The sequence below is a fragment of the Pocillopora verrucosa genome, chromosome 13, assembly GCF_036669915.1.
Source record: "Pocillopora verrucosa isolate sample1 chromosome 13, ASM3666991v2, whole genome shotgun sequence".
NCBI lineage: Eukaryota > Metazoa > Cnidaria > Anthozoa > Scleractinia > Pocilloporidae > Pocillopora > Pocillopora verrucosa.
Genome location: NC_089324.1, coordinates 4,681,305 through 4,704,743, shown reverse-complemented (window position 1 = coordinate 4,704,743; position 23,439 = coordinate 4,681,305). Strand labels below are relative to the sequence as shown.

General features: G+C 37.0%; 2 protein-coding genes and 1 long non-coding RNA gene across 3 annotated transcripts in view; 2 read left to right on the top strand and 1 right to left on the bottom strand.

Moving 5' to 3' along the window:
• LOC136277836 (uncharacterized) overlaps positions 1 to 895 on the bottom strand; it is a 1,443-nt gene extending 548 nt beyond the window's left edge. Inside the window, exon 1 of the long non-coding RNA XR_010716051.1 lies at positions 694 to 895. This is a non-coding gene — a long non-coding RNA (uncharacterized lncRNA). The remainder of the gene's footprint in view (positions 1 to 693) is intronic.
• A 680-nt stretch (positions 896 to 1,575) lies between these two features.
• LOC131776815 (uncharacterized) lies at positions 1,576 to 21,751 on the top strand. The gene is made up of 7 exons (XM_066160823.1): positions 1,576 to 1,716; positions 1,920 to 2,323; positions 9,319 to 9,360; positions 10,034 to 10,351; positions 20,048 to 20,233; positions 20,522 to 20,812; positions 21,272 to 21,751. Exons 2-7 carry the CDS (start codon positions 2,089 to 2,091, stop codon positions 21,739 to 21,741), a joined length of 1,542 nt encoding a protein of 513 aa, XP_066016920.1. The 5' UTR covers positions 1,576 to 1,716; positions 1,920 to 2,088; the 3' UTR covers positions 21,742 to 21,751.
• LOC131796105 (uncharacterized) lies at positions 10,813 to 17,730 on the top strand. The gene is made up of 13 exons (XM_066160822.1): positions 10,813 to 12,236; positions 12,346 to 12,449; positions 12,651 to 12,760; positions 12,952 to 13,025; positions 13,126 to 13,238; positions 13,546 to 13,638; positions 13,764 to 13,864; positions 14,084 to 14,236; positions 14,399 to 14,518; positions 14,611 to 15,946; positions 16,287 to 16,451; positions 16,614 to 16,826; positions 17,168 to 17,730. Exons 1-10 carry the CDS (start codon positions 11,422 to 11,424, stop codon positions 14,758 to 14,760), a joined length of 1,833 nt encoding a protein of 610 aa, XP_066016919.1. The 5' UTR covers positions 10,813 to 11,421; the 3' UTR covers positions 14,761 to 15,946; positions 16,287 to 16,451; positions 16,614 to 16,826; positions 17,168 to 17,730.
• Positions 21,752 to 23,439: the final 1,688 nt, after the last annotated feature.

The following is a 23,439-nucleotide window of genomic DNA, read 5'->3' as shown; positions in this document are numbered from 1 at the left end:
TATAGATCAATATACGCCCGCTGCCCTGTGCCTACTCCTACATGATTTCCTTGTTGCTCAACTTTGTCTCACGTATTCGTTATATTTCGCTATCGAAACTAAGCTGGGTGTCTAATAAAAGATGTTTATAGGACTCAATATGGTAAAAACGTCGAGCTTGTTTCTCGTGTTCTTGCTATACGCCTTCCCGCGATTGTCTCAGCACACTTTAAATTCCAAGTTAAATTTGCATGATAGCATCACGATTCTAGAAGAATTTGCATTCAAGGTTGTGTCTTGTCAAATTAGAATTTATTTTTATCCAAGGCACTCCTTCATAACTCTTAAACTTGGGTCAATCTCGTGGGAAAATGAAAATCGTGGCCTTAACAAAGCTGAAAATAATAATAGGGTCGACTTCCCCAATCTCTTTCTCAGTTTTAAAAGCGAAATACGACAGCTGATCAATGAAAATAATTCCTTTCATGTATTCAACGCTATTTGGTTTTGAAAGCTGAGGTCACCTTCTCAATTTACTAATTTCTTTCTTTATTTATTTTTGATCTTAAGTTACCACCCCATTATTATTTTTAATGATCAAATGTCTCGAAACATCAAGGAAAAAAATGAATCCGTCGTTGACGCACAAATTCTGAAATGGGGGTGGAATTCGTTATTAAACGCCCTCTTTAGTTGTTGATTACGGTTTATTACCTCACTTTAGAACTATCCAGCTCTTCGAGACTTCCCAACTTCCGAGTCAAGATATACTTTGCCTAGGATCTCAGCAGATCCTAGCATGGTCGGTTGAGTTTATAGCCCGTGAAGAAGCTTCGTGTGGTGGGAATTTGCACGCTGGTTGCTGGGCCTGTCTCTCAAAACAAGCGTGTTTTCAAAAACGAAAAGTTTTGAGGTACTCTTCTTCTGAATACGCAAATAGCGTTGGGTTGCTTCCGACAGACGGGCGGCATGAATTGGCGTCATGAATTGGCGTCATGCGATCATTGATTAAAATAGGGCAGCAATTGGTACATTTCAAAACAAAAGATTAACCGACAGCCGAAAAGAAAAATATGAACAAAATCTATAAAAACTGAAAAAGAGCAAATTGAAGATATTGAAACTCAAAGTACACATTAGCAGGAGACGAAAAATCACCTTAAAAAAAAAACAAACAAGCAAAAAAAAAAACCAGACAAAAAACCAGAAGTTCCAATGTCGTATGTTTACGATTAAAATCGACCATTCTCGATTCTGAATATTAAGAAAATTGAATGCGAATGAAATTGAATGAAACAGGAGACAAAGAAATCAATACCAAAAGTTTTATTTTAGAGTGGTAAAAAAAAACAGCATCGCTTCCGTCATTTTCAGCTACGTTGTTGGTTTTACAAATTCCCGGGGGAGGCATTCCCATCGTTTCAAGAGAAACCTTTTTACTCCTCCTGTCAATATTCCTATAAGGCTCTTAAAAGCTCGTGGAAGCAGAGACCTCGACAAATACCATGCTTCGGACAGTCATTTCAGAGCTCTTCAAATCGTCACTCACACACACACACACCCTCTTACAAAAGTAGACAGGTTTCCGGTCCCGCCTAAGACAATAATTAAACGAACTTCTTCGATACTTCGTCGGTTCTGTGTTTGTGTCGCTCATTCCACAAGTCGTACCGCTGTGTTTGTGTCGCTCATTCCACAAGTCGTATCGCTGATCTCTTTAAAAGTGCGGACAAGCAGGTGAAAGCATTTTAATTTTCCCAGTTCAATTTACCTCGATGAATTTTTCAAGTCACGTTCTGGTTTTGAGATTGCCATCTGCCTGATCAGTTCTAAGTATTTACTCTGGTTCCAGGCCCCTGCAGAAGAGTATTTAATAAACGTGCATGAAAACTTGTGCTTAATTATCTTCTACGACCACCGTTATCAACATTTTTCTTCAGATCCCAAAGAGGAAAGAGTATTTTGGAATTTTTAGCAAGATTTCTCTACGAGACGCAAGTATTTATCTACAACCATTTCGAAATTCGAGCAGGCCCAGAAGGGAATCTTTTTAACTCTTTCCAGTATTTCCGAGAGGTTTTGATGAGATCCAGATAAGTGAACTAATCTATGATTGCGAAGGAACTTCTACTTCTTTTTGTTTTTTGCGGAGTGGAATTTACCTCTGCTGTATCGGAACAATGGGGACAGAGATCGCAATGCCGTAACCAAACGGTAGTTTGTCCTTGCAAGGACAGGCGAGGAGTAAGTGGACATGTGCTTGTGGTAACGTGTAGTGATCAAAACGGTCCAAAAATTCCAGTTTGCGGAGGGAAAGCTTTATACTCAGAGGAGTGTGGAAAAGGTGAGTTTGTTGCAATTTCAGTGCAATTTAAGTTTTATATTTAAATTACGGTGTTACTTTAATGTGATTTGTTAAGCTTAACTTTGTGGAGATCTCTTGTGATAAATTTTTTCAGCCATCTAATGGACTGTATTGCCAAATTGGTTGTGAAATTGGAAAAGTAAGTGGTGGAGGAGGAGGGCTACCATTTCATTGCAGTAGTAAGGCAAAGACTCCAAGGAGTGTCATTTAACGACTTTCCGCTAGTATCGTGAAGTCACAGTAAATATTTGATTTCATCCGGAAACTTCCGTTGTCAAATTATATTTCCAAGATTACTAATTGATTTGATATCACCTCAAAACCCTCGAAAGAAAGTAGCTTAAAGAATTGCGAAAAAAAAACATGATTATAATAAATAAAGAGATAAGGTAAAGTAAGTGATGGAGGAGGAGTAGCGCTCGTTGTTTGTGTTTTGACACCCCAGAGTCTAGTCAAAATACGGCATAACTCGTAAAAATATTCAGCGATACTACAAACCAAAACATCTAATAAGATATGTTTTAAAATATATTTACATGGAGTCTACGCTTAATGCAATCAGCTTTAAAAGTTTACAGATAATCCAGAGTCTTCTGAGGTAGAAGTGTTAATCCTAAACTAACATTAAATTCTTGTTACTAAGTTACAAGGACATGTGTAGCCTGCTTGTCACACCCTCTTTGGATTGTTATTGTGATTCAAGACTATAACCAGCTCTTCACATAGTGAAATATTAAACATTTCAATATCATAAATGAAAGTGGAGAGGCATTCATTGTTCTTATATACCTCTTGTACAATACAAATGCAGGAGTAAGGTTGGTTGAGTGACCCAATCTATTCGTTGTAAAAATGCACACACCAATTCATAAGCTCTTTTCCTTAAAGAAGCTTTAATTTTCATTCAGCCTGTTCTCTTGGGCCCTAATATCTCCCTGGAGAGGATGCCCAAGGAAAGTGAACATATGCAAAGTGGTGTTTAAAACCTTAAACTCCCTAGATCCAATCAGTAATTCTTCCTACTGACTGCCAATATTTCCTGTGTACTAGGCAAAGCAGAAATTGTCATGTAGCCAATTAGCTTGTTGGTTCTCTTGGCTTGCTTGCGAGACAACATATTATTGGAATCATATAGTGAAATTACATGTTTTCACTTCAAGGTGATAAATGGTTAAAACCCTGACAAGGAGAATTTGCTTAATGTTCAAGATCTTTCTGAAGTTGGCAGTTGTTTCGTTTCCTCTTATGACCTTAGTCTCTTTGTCTCTGATCAAGCAGTTTAGAACCTTGTCAATCTTAGAGGTACCTGAAGGTTTCACCCAATGCAAGTTTTCCCCTACCACCTTCTAAGAGTTCACCCCCTGAAGGAAAGCGAGTTTACCCTCAAATCTGTCATCTTGGTTTCAAACAGCAGAACTTATTCTTTTCTGTCTAAATCATAATATGTATCAAGTAACATGTTATTTTTTTTGCCGTGGCAAACACAATAAATAGCCAAAAAACGACAGGTTCAATGAAGGACAAGTGCAAATAGCAGACTATGAAATAAGCAAATTGGTTTGTGGTTCAGATCTGTGTTGGCTCCTGAAGATGCTATTTTCAGTTTACAATAGAACCTTGCTAACTTGAATTCCCATGGGAAAGAAAATGGTCCAACTTAGCTGGGGTTCAAGGTATCAGGGTTCAGGCATTGAATTTCAATTATCCTGTTTATAGTTATTTAAGAATCATGTTTTTTAACCATTCTAATACAATCAATGACCACTTTTGTACATTTCGTTTGTTTTATAAAAGCCTTTTGATGGGAACATTAAGTGTAGGAAGTTTAGCTAAATGTATTTGTTTCAACAAAGGGTATCACATTCATATTAATTGTAATTAAAGATTGAAACATGTTGATCACCTTTGTTTTGACACATAAGCATTTATCTATCAAGGTTGTTTGTTAAAGGTAGAATTATCAGGAAAAATTTGAACTAAGGGATAGTAAAATTAGTTTAAGTTGGAGTACTGAGGTTGAGTTGGAGTGTTTCACTAAACAATGTTTGTAAAAGTAGTTTTTAAAATTATCCACAAGCATTAGCATAAAATAATTTTTAACTCTTTAATTCCCAAGATCAGATTGTTAATTCCCTCCTCTGGCTGCCTCACATTTCCTTGTAAATTCGTTATGAGATCATGGCACTAGATCAAGATAGCAGCTTTTACCTGATAAGTTTGAGTGTCCTCATCACCTGTTTGCTGAATAATATATGGATGTTATGGGGAGAAGGTTCCTGTCAATCACTTTTGGGAGTTTGAGGGTTAAACCAATTGGGTCAAGACCAGACCCTTGCGAACTGAATTCCCAGTTTTCTGGGAATTCCTAGGAATTCTCAAAAATTCCCAATTATGCAAATGACCCTTGCAAACTGAATTCCCAGTTTTCTGGGAATTTCTGGGAATTCCCAACTATGCAAATTAGCTCTGATTTAAAAAGCTTGGAATTACTGGGAATTTCTGGGAAAGGAAGACTCCAGTTTTGTGAGGACTTGGAATCCCTTGGAATTCCTAGGAATTCTCAGCTTTACAAACTACCTATAATTTAAGAAGTGTGGAACTCTTGAGAATTTCTGGGAATTGAATTTGAGGCAATTTTAATACCCTGAGGTCCACATAAATTCTAAGAAATTCTCAATACCTTGAATGTGAAGGTTTTAAGAAAGAGTCATTTCAGAGGCTTAAAACTTTGGCTCAATAAAAGGTATGCTATACAAAACCTACCAAGAGATATACATACATGTACATGTTTATAACTTAAAGATCATGAAATTTATTACTCAAACTAAGTTTTAGTAAATCTTTAAATTAATATGGATTTTCTCATGAACCAGCTGTCAGTTATGTTAAATGGAAATTGCCAACTTCCACAATAATTAACAATAATTACATTGTTATCTTACTTCCCTAACCTACATTACTGGTTGCCTTTGTTAGAAAACCTTGGAACAGTCAAGCTCAGTTGCCTCAAACGCTGTCAGAGACTTTTTGTTGACAATACTTTTAGAAGAAATTTCATGCCTTAGACAAACAAATTCAACACCTAATTAATCTTTCTTTTTTCATGATTGTTGTTGCTGCTTTTTTTTTCAGTTTTTTGCTCTATTTTCATGACTAATTGCTGTAATTTGTTTTGCTGTTTTTATTCTTACAAAACATTTTTGTAAGAGTTCCAATACTTGTGGATCATCCACACACTTTGCAAACATTTGGCATGCAGACAAGACAGAGGTAGTCAATGTTCCCTTTGAGGAAAAACACCTTTTATATGACGTCTTCAATTTACTTTATTTGAAACTCTGATCTGAAAATATTTGTCAACAAGACTTGTTAGTAGTGAGAAGTACCAACCAAGTTTCCTGTCATAAATTAATCTCTTAAATGTCCCAATCACTGGATCTCCCAAAAAACATTACATCTTTTTATTTTTGGTGCAAATTACAAGTCCTTCTTTATATAAAAATGAAAAGTGCTAGTCACACTTCAATAATAACAGCTCTTAAGTTTACTTGTTGTTCTTCTCTGTCTGTCAGCTATCAGCAAAATTGTTTTATACTTCGGGCAGTGCATAACTATTTGTGGACCAGAGTTCCAACGCACCTCTGTAATCGCATATAGCTACTTCTGTCTCTTGTACAAATGTTTCTCCTTTGTAAGACGCACTCTACTCTGTTGTCAATACTGCTTTAAGTTCATTGGAAACGACTGACTGAGGAATCGAGATGGCGGTGTTGGAACGTGTTGCTGAACGCTTGCTACGGTCAAGCTTTGTAGATGTAGGTACTGGTACACTGGGATCATCTATGTATCTCTTATACTTCCGAATGTGGTATCCTTCTTTTATAAATATGAGGGTAAAAGACGATTTGTAGTCGCATTCAAAACTGTGATTGGCTTGTGTTATTTCTCACCTTTGCCATTAACACAACTCAAGTGAGTTTCGAGTCTTTGTTTCCTCGACAACTTTCGGCCACAAATCGTGCATTTGTAATACGATCGATTCTTGTCGATTATTTCTACATAGAGTGAGCTCACATCTTTATTTATATCACCAAGCTGTCCATCTTCTTGAAGCAGAGAACCGGTCGGAGAAGTCAGAACAAAGTTGGGCACTTCTCCTAACACTGCAATCGGAAAGCCAGCGGATTCACTCTGCTAGCCAATGACAAGTCCTAAAAGATCCACGTGATCATGCCCGTGATCGGAAACAAAGAAGACTCCATCTTTGAATATACTTTTCATCGGTTGATCGCTTTTCTCAACTGTTTTGCTTAATATAACATTTCTAAAGATAGCTTTTATTATGGTTCAATGGGAAAACGAGAATAGCGTGAGTGTTGTAAAAGAAAAGAAAGTCGTTGGCGCCGTGGAGTTAAAAGAAGGGACAACAGTTGACATATTGACTGGTATAAACAAGGGTCGAGTGGCCATCTGTAAAGCTACGATTTTGAAAGTTTGTGGTGAGTAAAAATTGCGATATTCGTTACGTGATCAAAATCTTATAAAAGAATAGATGTAGCGGGTTGAATTAAGCTTACATAACGCTCGGCGCAACTGAAACTAGAATAATTCTGAGAATCGAATCGGTCACTTGCATGCCGCAGTTTCTTAAGCTTATTATGCTTTACAATGAAATAAACCTATCAGTAAGGTTTCAAGATTCCTCTAGTCACGTTTGGGAACATTCAAGATTCATAATAGGAACTGTTATTAAACAAACCTTAGTACATAAAGAAGCCCTCCTTGGTAAAAACAAAATAATGTATTCAGACCTTTTTTAGTAAAATCCATGAGAGAGATATACTAACTCCAATATAAAAGTCACTCAATATAACAGAGATTTCTCAATTTGAGAATCCAATGAATGCCCTTTTCCTCATAGCCATCTTAAAAGCCTGGTCTGAGCTTTAAATATACATATTTTAATATATTATTTTTTTTTAAATTCAGATGTCAAGGAATCCAGATACAAAATGGTCAAGGTTCTTGTTGACAACCTCATTCAAGGCCAACTCATTGTGAGCCCAGGAAAAAAAATACAAACAGTACAAACAGCAGCTAAGTTTGCAGTTTAGGATAACTTCATTCTAATTTATTGTTACAGTTACAACAAGATTTTAATCAAAAAATCAATTTTATTTGTCTGTAATTAGCCCCTTCACTCCCAAGAGTGCTTGGTTTTCAAATATAACTTAAGATATTGTATTTTATGGAAAAGAATCAACAGATTTTATTCACAATTTGTGTCAAACCAAATTTAATGATTGATTAGAACTATTTTATATGAATAGCTGTAATTGAGGATTAATCCATATGAAGTTTTCAAGAAAAGAAAAATAAATCAAATTCCATCCTAATATTACCACACATTGATGTTAATAATTAATCAAAAATATTTTACATGTAAGCCTTAAATTAAGCTTCTAAATAAATTTCATTGAATACTTGAATTTTAGCTGGGTTTTTTTAATTTAAAGTATTTATTTTATATCATTAGCCTCAAATTTTTGCTTAAAATTCCCAGTAATTCTTAAACATTCCTAAAAATTCCCAGAAATTCCCAGAAATTCCTAGGAATTTTTTAGATTTACAGCTTTTCAGGGAAAGTCATTGGTTCTCTGAGTTGGAATTCCTAGGAATTCCTAGGAATTCCAAGTCCTGTTGGCTATAAACTTGGAATTTCTGGGAATTTTTGGGAATTTCTGGGAATTTCTAGGTTTTTAGAACCAGAGTTGTTATGGTTGGGAATTCCTAGGAATTCCTAGGAATTCCCAGTCCAAATTTACCGTGAAAATTCACACCTTTATTCCTAGGAATTCCTAGGAATTCCTAGGAATTCCAAAAGCCATTTCGCAAGGGGAGTTCTGTTGGGGCTTTGCAACACTGGTGCAGTAGTCGTGTGTTAATCAACACACCTGGTTCTGGGTTGCTACAAAGTGTGAGCTGGTGAGGCAAGGTATGCAAGACGTGTCGGCCATGCAAGCCATTGCAAAATAAATTTTTTTAAAGACTTCTAAGAAAATTCCTTAGATGGAAATACATGAAAAATATTATAGTTAAGTATTGTTTTGCAGCTGGAAAATGCTTGCAGAATGAGGACCATCATGCATTGTGTGGCAATGATGTTTATAAGTTCATGATTAATCCTTTTTTCATAATTTAGTAGTATTATAGAAAGCTATTGTTACATTGGCATTAAGAGAAATTTGTAAAGCATGAAAGGATTCACTTTAATTTACAATTAGTAAGTAAAATAGGATGAAATAGCATTGTTCTTTAATTCTTTAATTTCCAGATCAAATTTGTAATTATCCTCACTGTCAACCATACAATTTGTACAATGTTAGGTCAGAGAGTTTAGTATTGGATTAACCAATTATCCCAAATTAAAATTTTTCTTTATTCTCATCACTCATCTGGTTGATATTGTATTGATATTGTGAGGAGAAATTCTGTCTTGGTCACTCATGGGAGTTGAAGGGCCAAGTCACAAAGAAATCCCTCAGGGTTCTTTTAATTAAAAAATTGTGTCTATAGCTTGTCTTTATGCCTTGCATGCCTAGCTGCCTTGTTTATTTTGTAACATTCTTGGTCATTTGCATGTCCAATCAGTAAAAAGTAATTTAACAAATCAGTTAAAGGGTATTATTGAAAGATATTATTTCAGATAGGGTATGTTGCATGCAAAGAGTAATTGCAGTAGTTATATTCAGTATTGCAAAGAAGGGTTTCTTGAGCAACCTAGGCTTTTGAATTGTGTCATTAATTGTGGATATTGAAGCAAAGTCAGGTTAACCTGTGGTTATTAACTTCATACATTATCAGAACCAACTCTTTTTTAGTTTGAAATAATATTAAATCATTCAGTTATTTGCAAACTATCCAATTCACAAACTAATTATAATGATTAATTGATTGATTGTCTTCTTATTTAGTGTACTTTTCATCAAAAAGGCACAGACGTGACACAGGAAATTGTAAGAGAATTTTGGCAGACCTTTCAGTAATTATTGATAATTAGGGTAATTATTGTGGCAGGGCTGTGGCCATGTATTCTATTTCCTAAGACATTAAATGAGTTATAATGTCATATGTGCATTCAGCTGGATAATGGAACTTGCGAGAAAGTAAAGAAATTAGCGAAGTTATTTTTAGAACCTGAAAAAGGAACAGACATTAAGAAAAATTTTGAAAGCAGATTGATGCAGATTTAATATATTTTTACTGCTGCATTAAGTACTGGGGTGTAGGCTATGAAATCCTTATTATTTTGCTGAGTAAAATTTTTGTGAGACAACCAAATTTTGGTAAATTGCATTTAATGGTTGGTTGAAACATTCGCAGCCATCAGTTTAATTTGAGAATGGAATTTTTGTACAAACCTTTCTGCATTGACCTTACTGTACAGGCTATAGGTTTTAATTCAATCTTAAGGAGCTATGAATGTAGAAGAGTGAAAAAATTAAAATTGCTTGAAAAAAGTCCTCAAATTTGCTTACAAAACATTTTGTTGTTGGTGCTGATGGACTGGAACTGCAGGATTAAATACAATGAAATCTATTATCATTGAATACATTGACTTGGCTTTGAATACGAGGAAAAGGTTTGAGTAACATTTGATTCTTACAAAGTTGTCTATTTTAATTTTAGTACCAAGAGGCCCAGTTATAGAGTATGCAAAACTTGATGGTTTGGACACAGCTTACATTGGAACTACAGTCAACATCACTTGTAAAATCCAAGGCTTTGATGGTGTGATGGGCTATTTCTTGAAGAATGACATAAAGGTAATGGAGCATGATGAACTACAGAAGTATGAATATTTCAAGCCAAGAGTAATAGTTACACCTCCCAACTATGTTTTCCATCTGGAAATTAAGAATGTCACCATGGAAGATGCAGGAAACTACACATGTAAAGCTCGCAAATATGGACTGGAATCAACGAAAACATTTCTTCTTGAAGTTGGTATGGTAAATGACTCTTTCTTGCATCTATTGAGGTTTTTTTTACACAGTACCATCTACTCTGTGTGGTGATGTATCACCTGCTAATTTTTATGAACCCCCAATCTTATTCTGCTTCCCTTCAGAAATACATGTCTGCAAAATAGTATCCTCTACTTAAAGTTTTGCTATTAATATTAATTATATGTTCTCATAGCTATTTTGTGAGTGTGTTGGTATTCATTTTGGTCATGCTTGAAGTTAATGGTCTTATAAGATAAGATTGACTGATTCCTACTTGTGATGACTATTTCTCATTCCTGACTTTTATATTGTAAATCTAAAACATCTGTTTGTGTGGATTTGATCTGGAAATCTGTTAGGGAATTTCACTGTTTTCATGATTTGGAAATAAATGTAGCTGTTTTCATTAACTAGAGAAGAATTGAAAAGCCCTCAACAGAATATTGGGCTGAGTTGAAAGGGAGTAGAGTTGGGTTAGACACTGTTGAAACTAAAAATGTGTATTTTCAAGGGGGGTTGTTTTCCAGCTCTGAAAATTCCTCCCAACTGAGCTCCCATAGGACAATGAAGCAATATCACAGTTTTTACAATTAATTGTTTAGGGATTTTTCCCTTAAACACGAAGGCGCGCTATAAATAGCTTGGCTCCTCCCCTTTGTTTCAGCTCAAATGCAAAACTCATCCAATATGGCGACCAACGGTCCCACCATGAGTGAAACGGTCTGCATAAAAGACACACTTTAAGTGTTTTTTTGTGTCAATAAATTAGAAGATATTGCGTGTTGTTGACTCTAATTCCCATAATTGAGCTCATTTTGATATTAATTGGCATTAAGTTATCGTTCGGCCGCTCAAAGCGCGATCTGCGGTCGACGAGACACTCGTACAGTTGTCTTTTCAAAATTCGCGCCGTGTAACTTCGGCTTATGTCCCAAGCCCCTAATACACATTGGTTCTCCGAGCCTTCAGATTATTCTCATTGAAACTAGCGGATTCATGAAACATTCTATGCGCAATGCTCAGACTATTATTATTTGTGACAATATTCTGTGACAAAACCTCTAAAGTATGGATGATTTCGCAAGTAAGTGCGATTTTGAGACAGAATTTCACAACTCTAGTTCAGTTTGGGGAAAAGTCTTGGCTGTCGCTGCTCGAAAGATATTTTTATTGGGAAATTTAATCGTTATGGCTGAGGGAAATAACCCATCTGTACCCAAGAAAAAGCGTCCAACGGATCGAGGTCCTCAGTTCTCGTTCAACATAGAAGTTCCTCGAACTCAGGAGAGCAGACTTCTCGGCATCAAAGACCGCATAAAGATGGCCAGAGGCTCGTTGAATCTCACAAAAGCGACCACAAGCACACAGAATGCAGATTTAATGGAAGCTCTTCTGTTAGCTTTTGAGGAGAAAATTGAGAGGAAACGACTGACATCGAGCGATCTGAGCTTATCATCAACGGGAAGTCCGAACCCCTCTCTTCTCTCTACACCATCCACAACTGCACGGTTTTCGATTCCTTCAGCTTCTTCTACTCCATCTTCGCGTATTTCTTTGCCTTTCAGTGATCCTTCTTCTCCAATTTCTCTTCCACAAGCAGAACGTACGCCACAAAGAATGCAAATCACTGCATCTTCAGCAGAGAACGACTCCATATATCTCTGCAGCGAAGAATCTCTGCGAACTCTGTTTTCTTTTTTCTGTAATACGCTATCGACATCATGTTGTTATTGTGGAAAACCCCTCGATTGCGAATCACTTGTCTTCAATCGACAGAGTCATGTCGTGTCAGTGACAATTTCATGCGTTGGTGGAGATTCTTTCAAGTGGCTCTCCTCCCCCATCATGGGAGGATCTCCTCCAAAGTACTATGTAAATTTGAGGTGAGCACTCTTTCATTTTTTGCTCTAAATTTACTGAAATTTATTATCTCGGTATTTTAGAGTTTTTGTTTTTTGTAACTGGTCACTTATCTGTCTCTCTTTTTCATAGATTGATTCATGGAGTATTGTCCTGTGGCTTGACAGAGACACAATACACAAGTTTCTGTCAAGCAGCCAACATCGGGTCAGAGGGAGAAAAGACCTTCGACACAGGTTAGCAATGCACATTCTCAGATGCTCTGAAAATCATGTAGTCTTTCTCCTTGCAAGGAGAAGGCAGTCAACAGCAGTTTGCAGGTTGTTAAATCATGAATGTTCTATCAAGATAGCTCAAACTGACTGAACTGTTCCTTCTTTGGTTTCTGCCTTACCAGATGCATTCTAAAATACTTCTATTTTTAATCACTTCAACAGTCTTGAAAAAGCTTGGTTACTTGACAGTCGTGAAGAGGGTTTCCAATGAGTCGATGTTGGCTGCTCAAGAACAAGTGAAGAGTAACCCTGCATATGCTGTGAATGGAGAGGTACAAGTAGTCATTTTAACTTCATTTTGTCTTTGGCCACATACTTATACACCTGCCATACTCGGAGTATATTATGTAGACTGGCACGTACAAAGATATAAAATCTTATATCAGATTGTAAACCTTGAAAATATCTGTGAGTAGAGAAATGTGACCATTTTTATGTTTTGATTTCTACCATTTTCCTGCAGTGTGTTATAACAGATGCAAGGCATGATTCCAGTCGATCAGCAGCACACACAACAGTGTCAGCCCTTTCTTTCTCGTAAGATGCTTTCTACTTGATTTCTTTGTATGATATGTTGAACCTCTATTATGTTCAACACCATGCCTAAAATCATTTCATTTGCACTGATTATCTTTAGGACCAAAAAGGTGTTAGCAGTTGTCAACTGGAGTAAGGCCAATGAAACTTCAGCAGTAAGCCGTGAGGTCCCTATGACAAAAGAGCTGTTGACTTATCTCTGTGAGACACAAGGTATGATAAGTTTGCATCCTCAATAATATCATATCACATATGTAGTACAAATATGGAGATCAGAAGTATATTTTATAATGCAACTAAAGTAATTCTTTTTTCAGGGTTCCATGTTGCAGAGGTGGCACATGACTTTGTATTACAGCTAAAAACATGGATCTTGTCAAAAGGAATGCTTAATTCCTTTGACTCTTGGCATGGTACTCAGTATACACTTGTATTTTTTGGCTCATTTTGTCTTGATGATTATGACTATTTCTTGAAAATTAGCCTTTTATTGGTATTAAAATTTTTTGTTTATTTTCAGGTGCAAAGTCTGTGACTAAAGCAATGAAGAAAGTTGCCTCAGGACCACAGAGGGATGAGGGCTCAAAGTGGTTTTTTGAATTGTCCGACAAAGGTAAGATATCTCTCTTATGAGAGTCATCGGAAGCTATATTCTCTCTACAATTATCTGCAGATGTCAAATTCCTTCTTGATATGAGATGAATACAATGGAATATAATAATTGTGAATATTTTACAGTGAAAAGCACAAGGACTCATGTGTACTTCTGCATGAAGAACAGTCCACCCACTGAAGAAGAATTTCAGGGTACACTGTTGAATGTAGTTGACCATTACCAGGTAATTTGAATGACTGTTTATTGAGAGAACATAGTATTTTGTTTTCATTTTTGTAAGTACCTTTTGTTGTGTTATTCTAGCAAGATATGACATGATCATTACCTCAAAGATTGCACATATTTCTTTAATAATGGCGAACAAGAGACATTATATTTACTATAATTATTACTACTGATTTATTAATCTATTTTTCCATAACTTGGTGTATTTATTACTCAGGGTAATCACGTCAGATGCCATGCAGAGTCACGGTGCAAGCAGAATGGCTATGTGATGGGCAAAAGACTGTTAACTAAACCTGAAGCAGTAGCTGCCTACAGGAAAGCCATTATGAGCACTTCAATTTATAGGCATGCATCGGACTACATGCGGGTAAATAATTGACACATGCTGTATGTTTATGTTTCTTTGCATGAAGAAGTTTATCTCTTCTTCCAAATTAATGATGTTGAGGTAAGGGCCATAAATGAGTTGAACAAAATAATTCATTTTCCAGTTAAAGAAAAATCACCCATAATTTGTTGCCTTCTTTAGTGCAGGGAAACATATTGGATTGAGTCTCTCCATTCAGTGATGCTCATTTATGCTGCAAAGCGGATTCATTATGGGGATGACTCATACAACATGCGCATGGAGTTAGCCATTCTTGATTGGGTAAGAAACTTGTGTTGTTAATTCGTCAAAATAACTTTGGCACTTTTTGGATTCACTGCTTTCTCATGCTTATTGACTCATTTGTCTTACAGAATGAAAATGTGAATCGAGAAGCATCGTCTCTACAGATGTACCAACATGCCAGGCATCCAAATCGCTTGGCAGAGACCAGGGTGCTTACTTCAAAGACATTTCATTTCAGAGAAACTATCTGGTCTACCTTTTTTAATATAAACAAATGATGTCTCATCTGTTTTCCATTGCACCACAGTTTCTGTGATAATTACAACTAGGAGCCCAAATGTCCTGTAAAATATGTGAGGTCATTAGAGAGGACCAATTCTACCAACTGCTGGTACTAAGTGATGAAAACATGAGTATGAGGTTTGACACTAGGTATTTTCCAAGTAGACTCATTATCTGTTACTTTTCTCTGCACTGTATATCTTTTCCTAACTTATAGGAAAGTCACTATAATTTGCTGTGTGGACATTATAAAATAGACCATAAACAATTTGGTACTTGGGCTCTCTTTGACGTGGGCATTTGAATGAGAATTTTATTATTCCCTTTTATGCCCCATATAGGGAATACCAGGAGGGTTAGGAAACCTTGACCTCACATCTTTTATAACACAATTGGGCATCCTTTCCCGCACAGCATTAACGTGGTCCCCCAGTTCGACTTTTCTAGCCTGATAAATAGGGTCTTTCCAGAGCCCACATTTGTTCAATGCTCTCCAGTACGTCTTGTAATCTTTTCTTCGTCGCACGTGATTTTGAATATGTGCTTCGCGATAGCCAAGGTATTCGCGACTGTCGGTCGTTACACATGGCGTTTGCCGACAGTAAATACACATTTCGAACTCGTCCCCTCTTGCATCAGCTATTGTGGAGACAAAGTAAAACAACTATTAGAGCGAAAGCGTAACTGAACAGTCATGAAGTCTGATATGATCGTACAACTGGTCTTCCCGCCTACATTTTATTTTGGACAATTTTTATGTACATTTTTCGGTATCCGGACAACTCGCCCCATGGACAATTAGCCCCAGACGATTAGCCCCCAGTCTCTGGACTATTAGCCCCCAGTACCTGGACTATTAGCCCCCAACCCACTAACCTTGAAATAAACAATGTTCTTTCAAAGCCACGCACAATGTGCGAACTTTTACTAATTGGTGTTTCATTGTTTATTTCAAACCCACGCGTAATGTGCGAACTTATGCAACGTGCATCGGAGGTTGTCAACGACGTGCTCCTCAGTGAACTGACAGATGCTCCTTGTCCCAGCCTTCCCTGTGTTGACAGTCTGCAGAGAACCGCTAACCGCACCCGCCAGCAGTTACGACCACAAGACCCGAAGGACTTGGACTTGGACTTACAAATGGAGCATATCCCAGATGGCTTCTTCCGTGAAGATGTTAAGGTAAGAATATGAGCACTAGTTAGAGATAGACCACAAAAAAAGGCCAATAAACACCCAATTCCGCCTGTAATCTTTTACAGTTACAATGTTTTGTTTTGGTTATCACACTTGAAATTGAATAGCCGTGTCCGTTAACGTTTAGTTCAGGAATCTCTTCATTCGTGTTAGTTCAGGAATCTTTTCATTCGTTTTAGATTAGAAATCTTTTCATTCAATAGAACTTTCAAGCAATAATTGATTTCTTGGTTTCTATAATCGCTTACAAATTTCTTTTACGGAATTATGAACATTGTGCATTTTCTAGTCGATTAATAACCGAATGTTTTATCGTGTGTTTCAGATACGAGGGCGCCGTCACCTGGTGTTTGCTTCAGATAAACAGCTGGAACTGCTCCAACAGTCTAAGACGTGGTACATAGACGGAACTTTTAAACTTTGCCGCCAGCCGTTTACTCAGCTCCTGACCCTTAACGCCTTTGTAAAGAACGACGATCACGTGAAGCAGGTGATACATTTTATCTTTGCACTTATTATGTTACTGTAGTTTTTGGCGTCCCTTTGAAATAACGGTACGCCCTTGTACTTTTTAAGTATATGGGCGTACAGCTCTGTGTTAGATAAGTCTTCGTCAACTAAAAAACCATGTCTATGTTTATGTCTATGTCAGGTGCCTCTGGTTTTCGTCATAATGTCAGGCAAAAAACGGCGAGATTACAAGGCGGTCCTCGATGCTGTAATATCCATCCTCCCTTCTCCACCGAGAGTCACCAAGGTAATGCTGGACTTCGAAAAAGCTGTTTGGAGCGCACTCCGACAGACCCTCCCAGGCGTTCAGCTTAAAGGGTGTTCATTCCACTGGACACAAGCCCTATGGCGAAAGGTACAATCTCAAACTGTTAAATCACTGATTGGTCAAACTAAAATCGGCAAGGATTCACTTTATTCTAGCTATAGTTAAAAGTGATAAAAGGGTTCACTTCTAAATTTCGTAACGATGTCGTATTCACTAGTATAACGGTAACGGTATGACGGTATTCAACGAAATGACAGTTGTGAAAGTTATTTATACAGACTTAACTCTAAATAATTTCTCGGGCTTTCGAATTTTCTGAAATCTGGGACCACAGGTCAGTTAAGCAAATACAAATTCGCACAATGTTCAAAACGAAACTAGTATAACATCTAGCTAACAAAATATTAAATTTCGCTTTTTTTTTATAGGTACAAGGGCTTGGACTCCAGGATGCCTACAGAAATGACCGCGGCACCCACCAGCTAATAAAGCAACTGATGGCTTTATCGTACCTCCCTGCTGACAAGATCGAACGTAGATTCCGTCGACTCCAGCAGCAAGCAACTGTCAGACCCTTGCAGGATTTCTGTAGCTACATCGAAGAGAACTGAATAACCAGTCAGACCTTCCCGCCACAGACCTGGAGCGTATTCCTGGAAGCGGTCAGGACCAATAATGACTTAGAGGGTTGGCACAATGGCTTGAACCGGCGCGCCAAAGGACGATCTCAGCTTCCGTTGTACATCCTAATCCAGGTGCTTCACCGGGAAGCTGCACTGGTCAGCATGCAAATCCGTCTGGTTTCAGACAAAAAGCTGAAGAGGCATCAGCGCTCGACCTACAGGACCTTACAGAGAAGACTCTTTGACCTCTGGAGTGAATTCGAAAATGGCAATAGGAATTCAAAGGAGCTTCTGGAGGCATGCGCTCACCTCGTACAACCCATGTAATTTAAACTGAGTAAATGTTAATAAAGATAGATATTCACAAAAAAAACGGCTCCTTTAGGAGACACAAACTCATAAAAGTCAATAACCAACAGATGAACGTAACTTCTCCTTTACATAAACTAAGACTGGGGGCTAATCGTCCAGGGACTGGGGGCTAATCGTCCAAAGACTGGGGGCTAATCGTCCAGAGACTGGGGGCTAATTGTCTGGGGCTAATTGTCCATGGGGCGAGTTGTCTGACATTCACATTTTTCATGTTTCATTGACAAGTTTGCCCAAGGTGTAGTATAAAATATTGCAATAAATACAACCTGTAGTTCTAAAGAAATAACTCCTTTCAAAACATTCTTAGGCAGGGCAAAACGTTTTGTAGGTGTCACGCAAGGCTGCATTTCGGAAAATGAAGGCATCAAAAGGAAGCAGTCTAAGACATGAACTGTCGCATCATACGAAAAAATCTGTGGTTTGCAAGTATATTCTAACTAGTATTTCCTAGTTTGTAAAAACTCTGCAATTAGTTACTTCTGAGAAATTATAGTGTTACGCGAGTGTTTCAATCTTGGTGATACATTATCACAGTGATTGTTAGTGTCGAACTGTAATCCTAAGTTACCTTTCTAATGTATTGTTCCAAAGGTCAAGGATCATCCAGTATTGTTGTAATCATATTATACTTAGATTAAAAAAAAGAAAAAGAAATCGTACCATTTGTGGAGGAAGCCCGTACAGACGATTCGTTTGGCGACATCGACGCCTGGACATGTTGAAGTGAATCGGTGGTCGGCGACGGTTCACTCGCGCGCTCCAGAACTTCGCCTGCAACAGTCGCTCTGCTTTTATTTTTCTTCCGCTGGGTTGACAGCACTTCCCCTTCGCATTGTTGAAGAAATGCCTTGAACATTTCTTCATCTTTTCTTTTTATTCTTACAGTTATCTACATCCAGTATTTGGAAACAGACATGAAATTACGCAATGGCAATTTTGGGCGATGGCGAAGCGAATCATTTCGAATTTCAAATTTACCGCCAAAAACGAAGACGGTTTCGTTCGGAGGAAGGTAATACAAACCTCAACAAATTCTTCCATTTTGATGAAAACGTAGAAATTTAACGAGAAATGCGCCTCTGGTCAGTGCCTTGCATTGACTGCAGCTCAAGCTGTTTTGAAGTTCTGTATGCCACGACGGTTGATTGACAAATGATCCAGAGGTACCTAAGGCACCTCTCCTTTTATAGCGCGCCTTCGTGTTTAATTTAATCCTTTCACTCCCAAGTGCAAATAGTGAGTAGTTTCTTCCAACACTAATCCATAATTTTTCAAGCAGAAAGGTGATGACAAAAATGAAACATCTAAACTTAAAACAAGTATCTCGGAAGACCTTAATTTATAAAAAAAAAAGTTATTTATAGACAGTGTAGAGAATTGATATTTGGATCCAGGAGACCTCTTTAGCACACCTAGGCTTGACCCTGTCAATCTCAGGAGTGACCAAATAGGAATTTCTTCTCACTGAATCAATACAGTTTCAAGAAGAAATGAAATGAGAAGAAAGAGGAATATTCACCAGGTTATACTTTATTGTCTCTTTATTATTGGTGTCTTCCAGCTGCATTACAAAATTTTATGATATTTATGATCCATGCATGCACAAAAGATCAAATTTTCCTTTGTCATCTGAAGTTTACTCTTTGGGTTTCACAAACCAGCACTCCAGAAGATGTCTTTAGCTTTCTTTTAATTATAATAATAATTCTTAACTTTCCTCTCATTTACATGCATATTTGTATGCATGTATGTACTGTACGCATAATTTACAAACAGTAAAGCTGGAAATTCTCTTGAGACTTGAAATTGGTAAACAAAATATGCAAGTTCAAGATTTCTACTTCAGAAATCATTTTGGTCATCATGGCAGGTAGAGAAAAATTTTGGCTACTGATTTTGCATTTTGTGAGAGGTGCCAGTTTGGGAACCTGTGTTTGGATAATATGAAGGAAGTTGTGATTTTTTTATTACTTCATGTTTATGCTCTAGGGTCAATTGAGGAAAACATTCTCAGTGTTGTCCGATATGAATTTATTTTCTTCTCCTTGAATTCTCAAGTACACTTTTCTTTCTTTGAATATTTTATTTCCAAGGACTAATCAACTGTTTTTTTCTGGCCACCAAATGGTGAATCCATACAAGGTTTAGCTCAGAGCCATATAGATATACCTTTTTAGCTCAATTGTATATATGTTTTATTTTCTCAATAGAAAGCTCAAGGAAATTCCCTCCTTTACCTTTTTTAAACTATGTGTACATTGGGAAAACAGACATACAAGCTATAGGTAAATTTTGTTTTGAATTGTATTGCAGGACCATGTCCAGCAGGTTTTTATTGCCCTCCAGGAAGACGTGATCGCATTCCATGCCCTCAGGGAACATACCAGCCAAACATTAGCCAGACATCTGAACAGGCCTGTAAACCATGTCCTTTCCTTACCAACTCATCAAAGAATCCAAGTGGTATACAACCAAATGTATATGAAGCTGACTGTCCAGGTAGATCCAAGTATTACAAGTAAGGGTACTGCATGGATCTGTAAATCAAAGTACAAGAGCATTTTGCCCTACTTGCTTTTGTGAATCTGTTTCAAGAAACGGTCTGCAACCTGGTTCTTTAACCATTCAGATAAAGAAAATGAAACTGTAACCACTGCTTGTGCTTTGGTCTTTTCATTTGGCCTTTGAACCCTAATGGTATCTTGTGATTGAATTTCATAAAAATATAAATTTTTTTGACATTTGTAATTCAAATTACTCATTTTATTATCCATTTGTTTTAACCAGAGTTGACTGCAACATCACAAGCTGTCACCAAGATTGCCACAACAGACATGGCTGCAACATCACAAGATGTCAGTCAGATTGTCATGATAGGCGTGGCTTGTGCTTTTTTTATTATCATAGTTGTAGCACCTCTATCATTATTTATTGCAAAGAAGAAACGTTGGCTGTGGTTCTCTTCCTCAAGACACAGCCATAATCCAGAGTGTTTCCCTTGCCAGCCAATGTTAGATGAGAATGGAGATATAGAGAATGCTGAGTGTGCTGAAGTTTTGAAACAGTTGCCAGAAATAGGTATTCAATAACTTTTTGCAATGTCTATCACAACAATCTAATCTATACCCAGCTTATGATTTTGCAAGAAAGTACTTAAATGAAAGCTATTTAGTCTGTTAGTTAACCCCAGCCCTCTTTCAGGAATTCAACTTCAACATGCTAAAACACTTACTTAATTTTTTGCCATACATCAGTTCAACCATGTGCTAATTTGTCTCGTTTATGTTCAAGATGTTTACTTGAATCATATTCATTTTGCTTCACTACATTAATGCCTCATCATTTTACCTGTGTTGTTGCATTGTTAAGGTTTGTTTTCAATTTTTACATAGTTTTTTCATTCTGTGTTTTTACTCTGCATTTGTGAGATATTCACTTCTCCCTTTGTGAGTGGAACATAACACTCCAAGATAAAAAAAGTTGTGGCTTAAGCATGAGTTGTGCATTTATCAAAAACTTGGTTGGATTTTGTTTCAGATTATGAACCAAGGCATGACGTGTTTATATGCTATTGTTACAAAGATGTTGGCTGGGTGAAAGAACTTCATGCTGAGCTTGAAAAACGAGGTTTCGAGTGCTGTATTGACTTTAAGACTTTCGCTATTGGTGTACCAATAGTGCAAAACATTACTGAAGCAATTTGCTACAGTAAAAAAACAATTGCAGTACTTTCCCCAGACTTCATTAAAAGTGAGTGGTGTACACATGAGCTACACAAGGCGCTTTCCAGGGTGCGATATCATCAGGTTGTACCAGTTATGTACAAGAACTGTGAAATACCATTTGCTCTTCAAGACACAACCTACCTGGATTGGGAAAACTGCAATGTGAAACCCTACTTCTGGGAACAGCTTGAAAAAGCTTTAAGGAAACCAAATGGCGAGGCTTACAACAGAAGTCATCCCCAAAATGGAAATCAAAGCTCCACAGTCTCTTCAAGTCTCTAAATGGCAGAGCCAGGTAAATTACCTAACATACCTATTTACTCGTGTATGAGTCGACTTTTTGCGACCAAAAAATCAGCCCAAAAGATCACCCTCGAATTATAAACAAGTCATACACAAATACCTGACCCAAGCAATCCAATAAATTAGCAAAACAATAGCCGAAGTCCGTTAGGAAAACCGAGTTTACAAAATCAGTTCCAATTGTGTTGGAGTTTCGTCAGTTTTCAGCGCATTCTTTGTCAACAAAAAAGTTTGAAATAATAAATTTTACGAGTCTTGAATACAAAGCTACTGGAGCTGATTTCGGTTGTGTCTTCTGATCTGTAGAACAGACATTTTTTCGTACAGTTTTGTTGCTGTTTACGGTGCTGAACTTTCGTTTTCATCGATCAGTTGCTTAGTGACCTGGCAAATGTTGTTGTCTCGCGCGATCTTTTGTTTGTTACGCGCGATCCTTCGAAGCTCTTTGGTGTTCCTTTTGTCTACTAGATCTCCTTTCAATCTCAACAAATAAGATAAAGGTTAGTTAAATGTAAGAAGATTCATTTCAGTGCTATTTACAAAATATGGTAAAATACTTCTCCAGTAAATCGAAGAGCTCATGTGTGCTTAATCGTGGGAATATAAACAAGTGCTAATACACTTCACAGCACTCGGTTACATTTTGCTCTACAGTTTGTTCAATACATTCTCAGAAATAAGAGTTTAACTTTTTGGGAAATTTCTATCGGTCTGAATTTTACCTCCTTAACTAGAAATGATGAAGAATCCGATTTTTGTCCTTAAAAATGGGGGGTCGACTCATACACGAGTAAATACGGTACTTAATAATAGACATGAAAAAATTACGTGCATCTGGTTGGCTGAAAATTAGTGCATTTTACAAGTAACACAAGTGCAAAGTTGTAAAATGAGAGCAAATTACAAATAGCACATGCATGCTGCCAAAATTTGTCCATTTTGACTTTCTGTGATGCGTTTTTCATTTAAATTATTAACAAGTGACAACATGCTTTGACAAGCAATATAGTGTAAATAGGCAATTGTAAATTTTTCAAAGATTAGGAATTGCCCTCATCCTATGAGCTTCCTGTGCAGTTTGTTGTCTTTGAAAAATTTACTGCTGCTTATTAACACCAAATTGCACCCAAAATCATGTTATTGCCTATAATTACATAACTTAAACTACTACCATATCCTAGCTTGCTAAATTTAAGTTGAAATTGTGCCTTAATCATGAGGTCTGCATTTTATAGAGATTTTGTACCTTCTCTACTTGTTCGTCAGGAGAAGAAAATGCAGGTTTTTCTAAGCTATAATTTCTTTGGAGATTGAGGTATAGGTGTTCCCTTTTGAGAAAATATGGTTCACTGTAGGGGAGCTTTCTTAGAGGTACATACCGGTAGGCATTTCTTATAGGAATGAGTAATAAGTAATTGTTGTTTCTGAGAAGCCAATGATAATTATGAGCTTCCTGTGCAGTTTGTTGTCTTTGAAAAATTTACTGCTGCTTATTAACACCAAATTGCACCCAAAATCATGTTATTGCCTATAATTACATAACTTAAACTACTACCATATCCTAGCTTGCTAAATTTAAGTTGAAATTGTGCCTTAATCATTAGGTCTGCATTTTATAGAGATTTTGTACCTTCTCTACTTGTTCATCAGGAGAAGAAAATGCAGGTTTTTCTTAGC

Bases quoted from the DNA above. Each gene is read 5' to 3' on its own strand.
- LOC131776815 (XM_066160823.1), top strand. From the start codon at position 2,089: ATGATTGCGAAGGAACTTCTACTTCTTTTTGTTTTTTGCGGAGTGGAA. The intron at 2,324-9,318 runs GTGAGTTTGTTG...CTTCTTATTTAG, and splicing joins CTCAGAGGAGTGTGGAAAAG to TGTACTTTTCATCAAAAAGG. The intron at 20,234-20,521 runs GTAGATCCAAGT...TGTTTTAACCAG, and splicing joins ATATGAAGCTGACTGTCCAG to AGTTGACTGCAACATCACAA.
- LOC131796105 (XM_066160822.1), top strand. From the start codon at position 11,422: ATGGATGATTTCGCAAGTAAGTGCGATTTTGAGACAGAATTTCACAAC. The intron at 12,450-12,650 runs GTTAGCAATGCA...TCACTTCAACAG, and splicing joins AGAAAAGACCTTCGACACAG to TCTTGAAAAAGCTTGGTTAC. The intron at 13,865-14,083 runs GTAATTTGAATG...TTTATTACTCAG, and splicing joins ATGTAGTTGACCATTACCAG to GGTAATCACGTCAGATGCCA.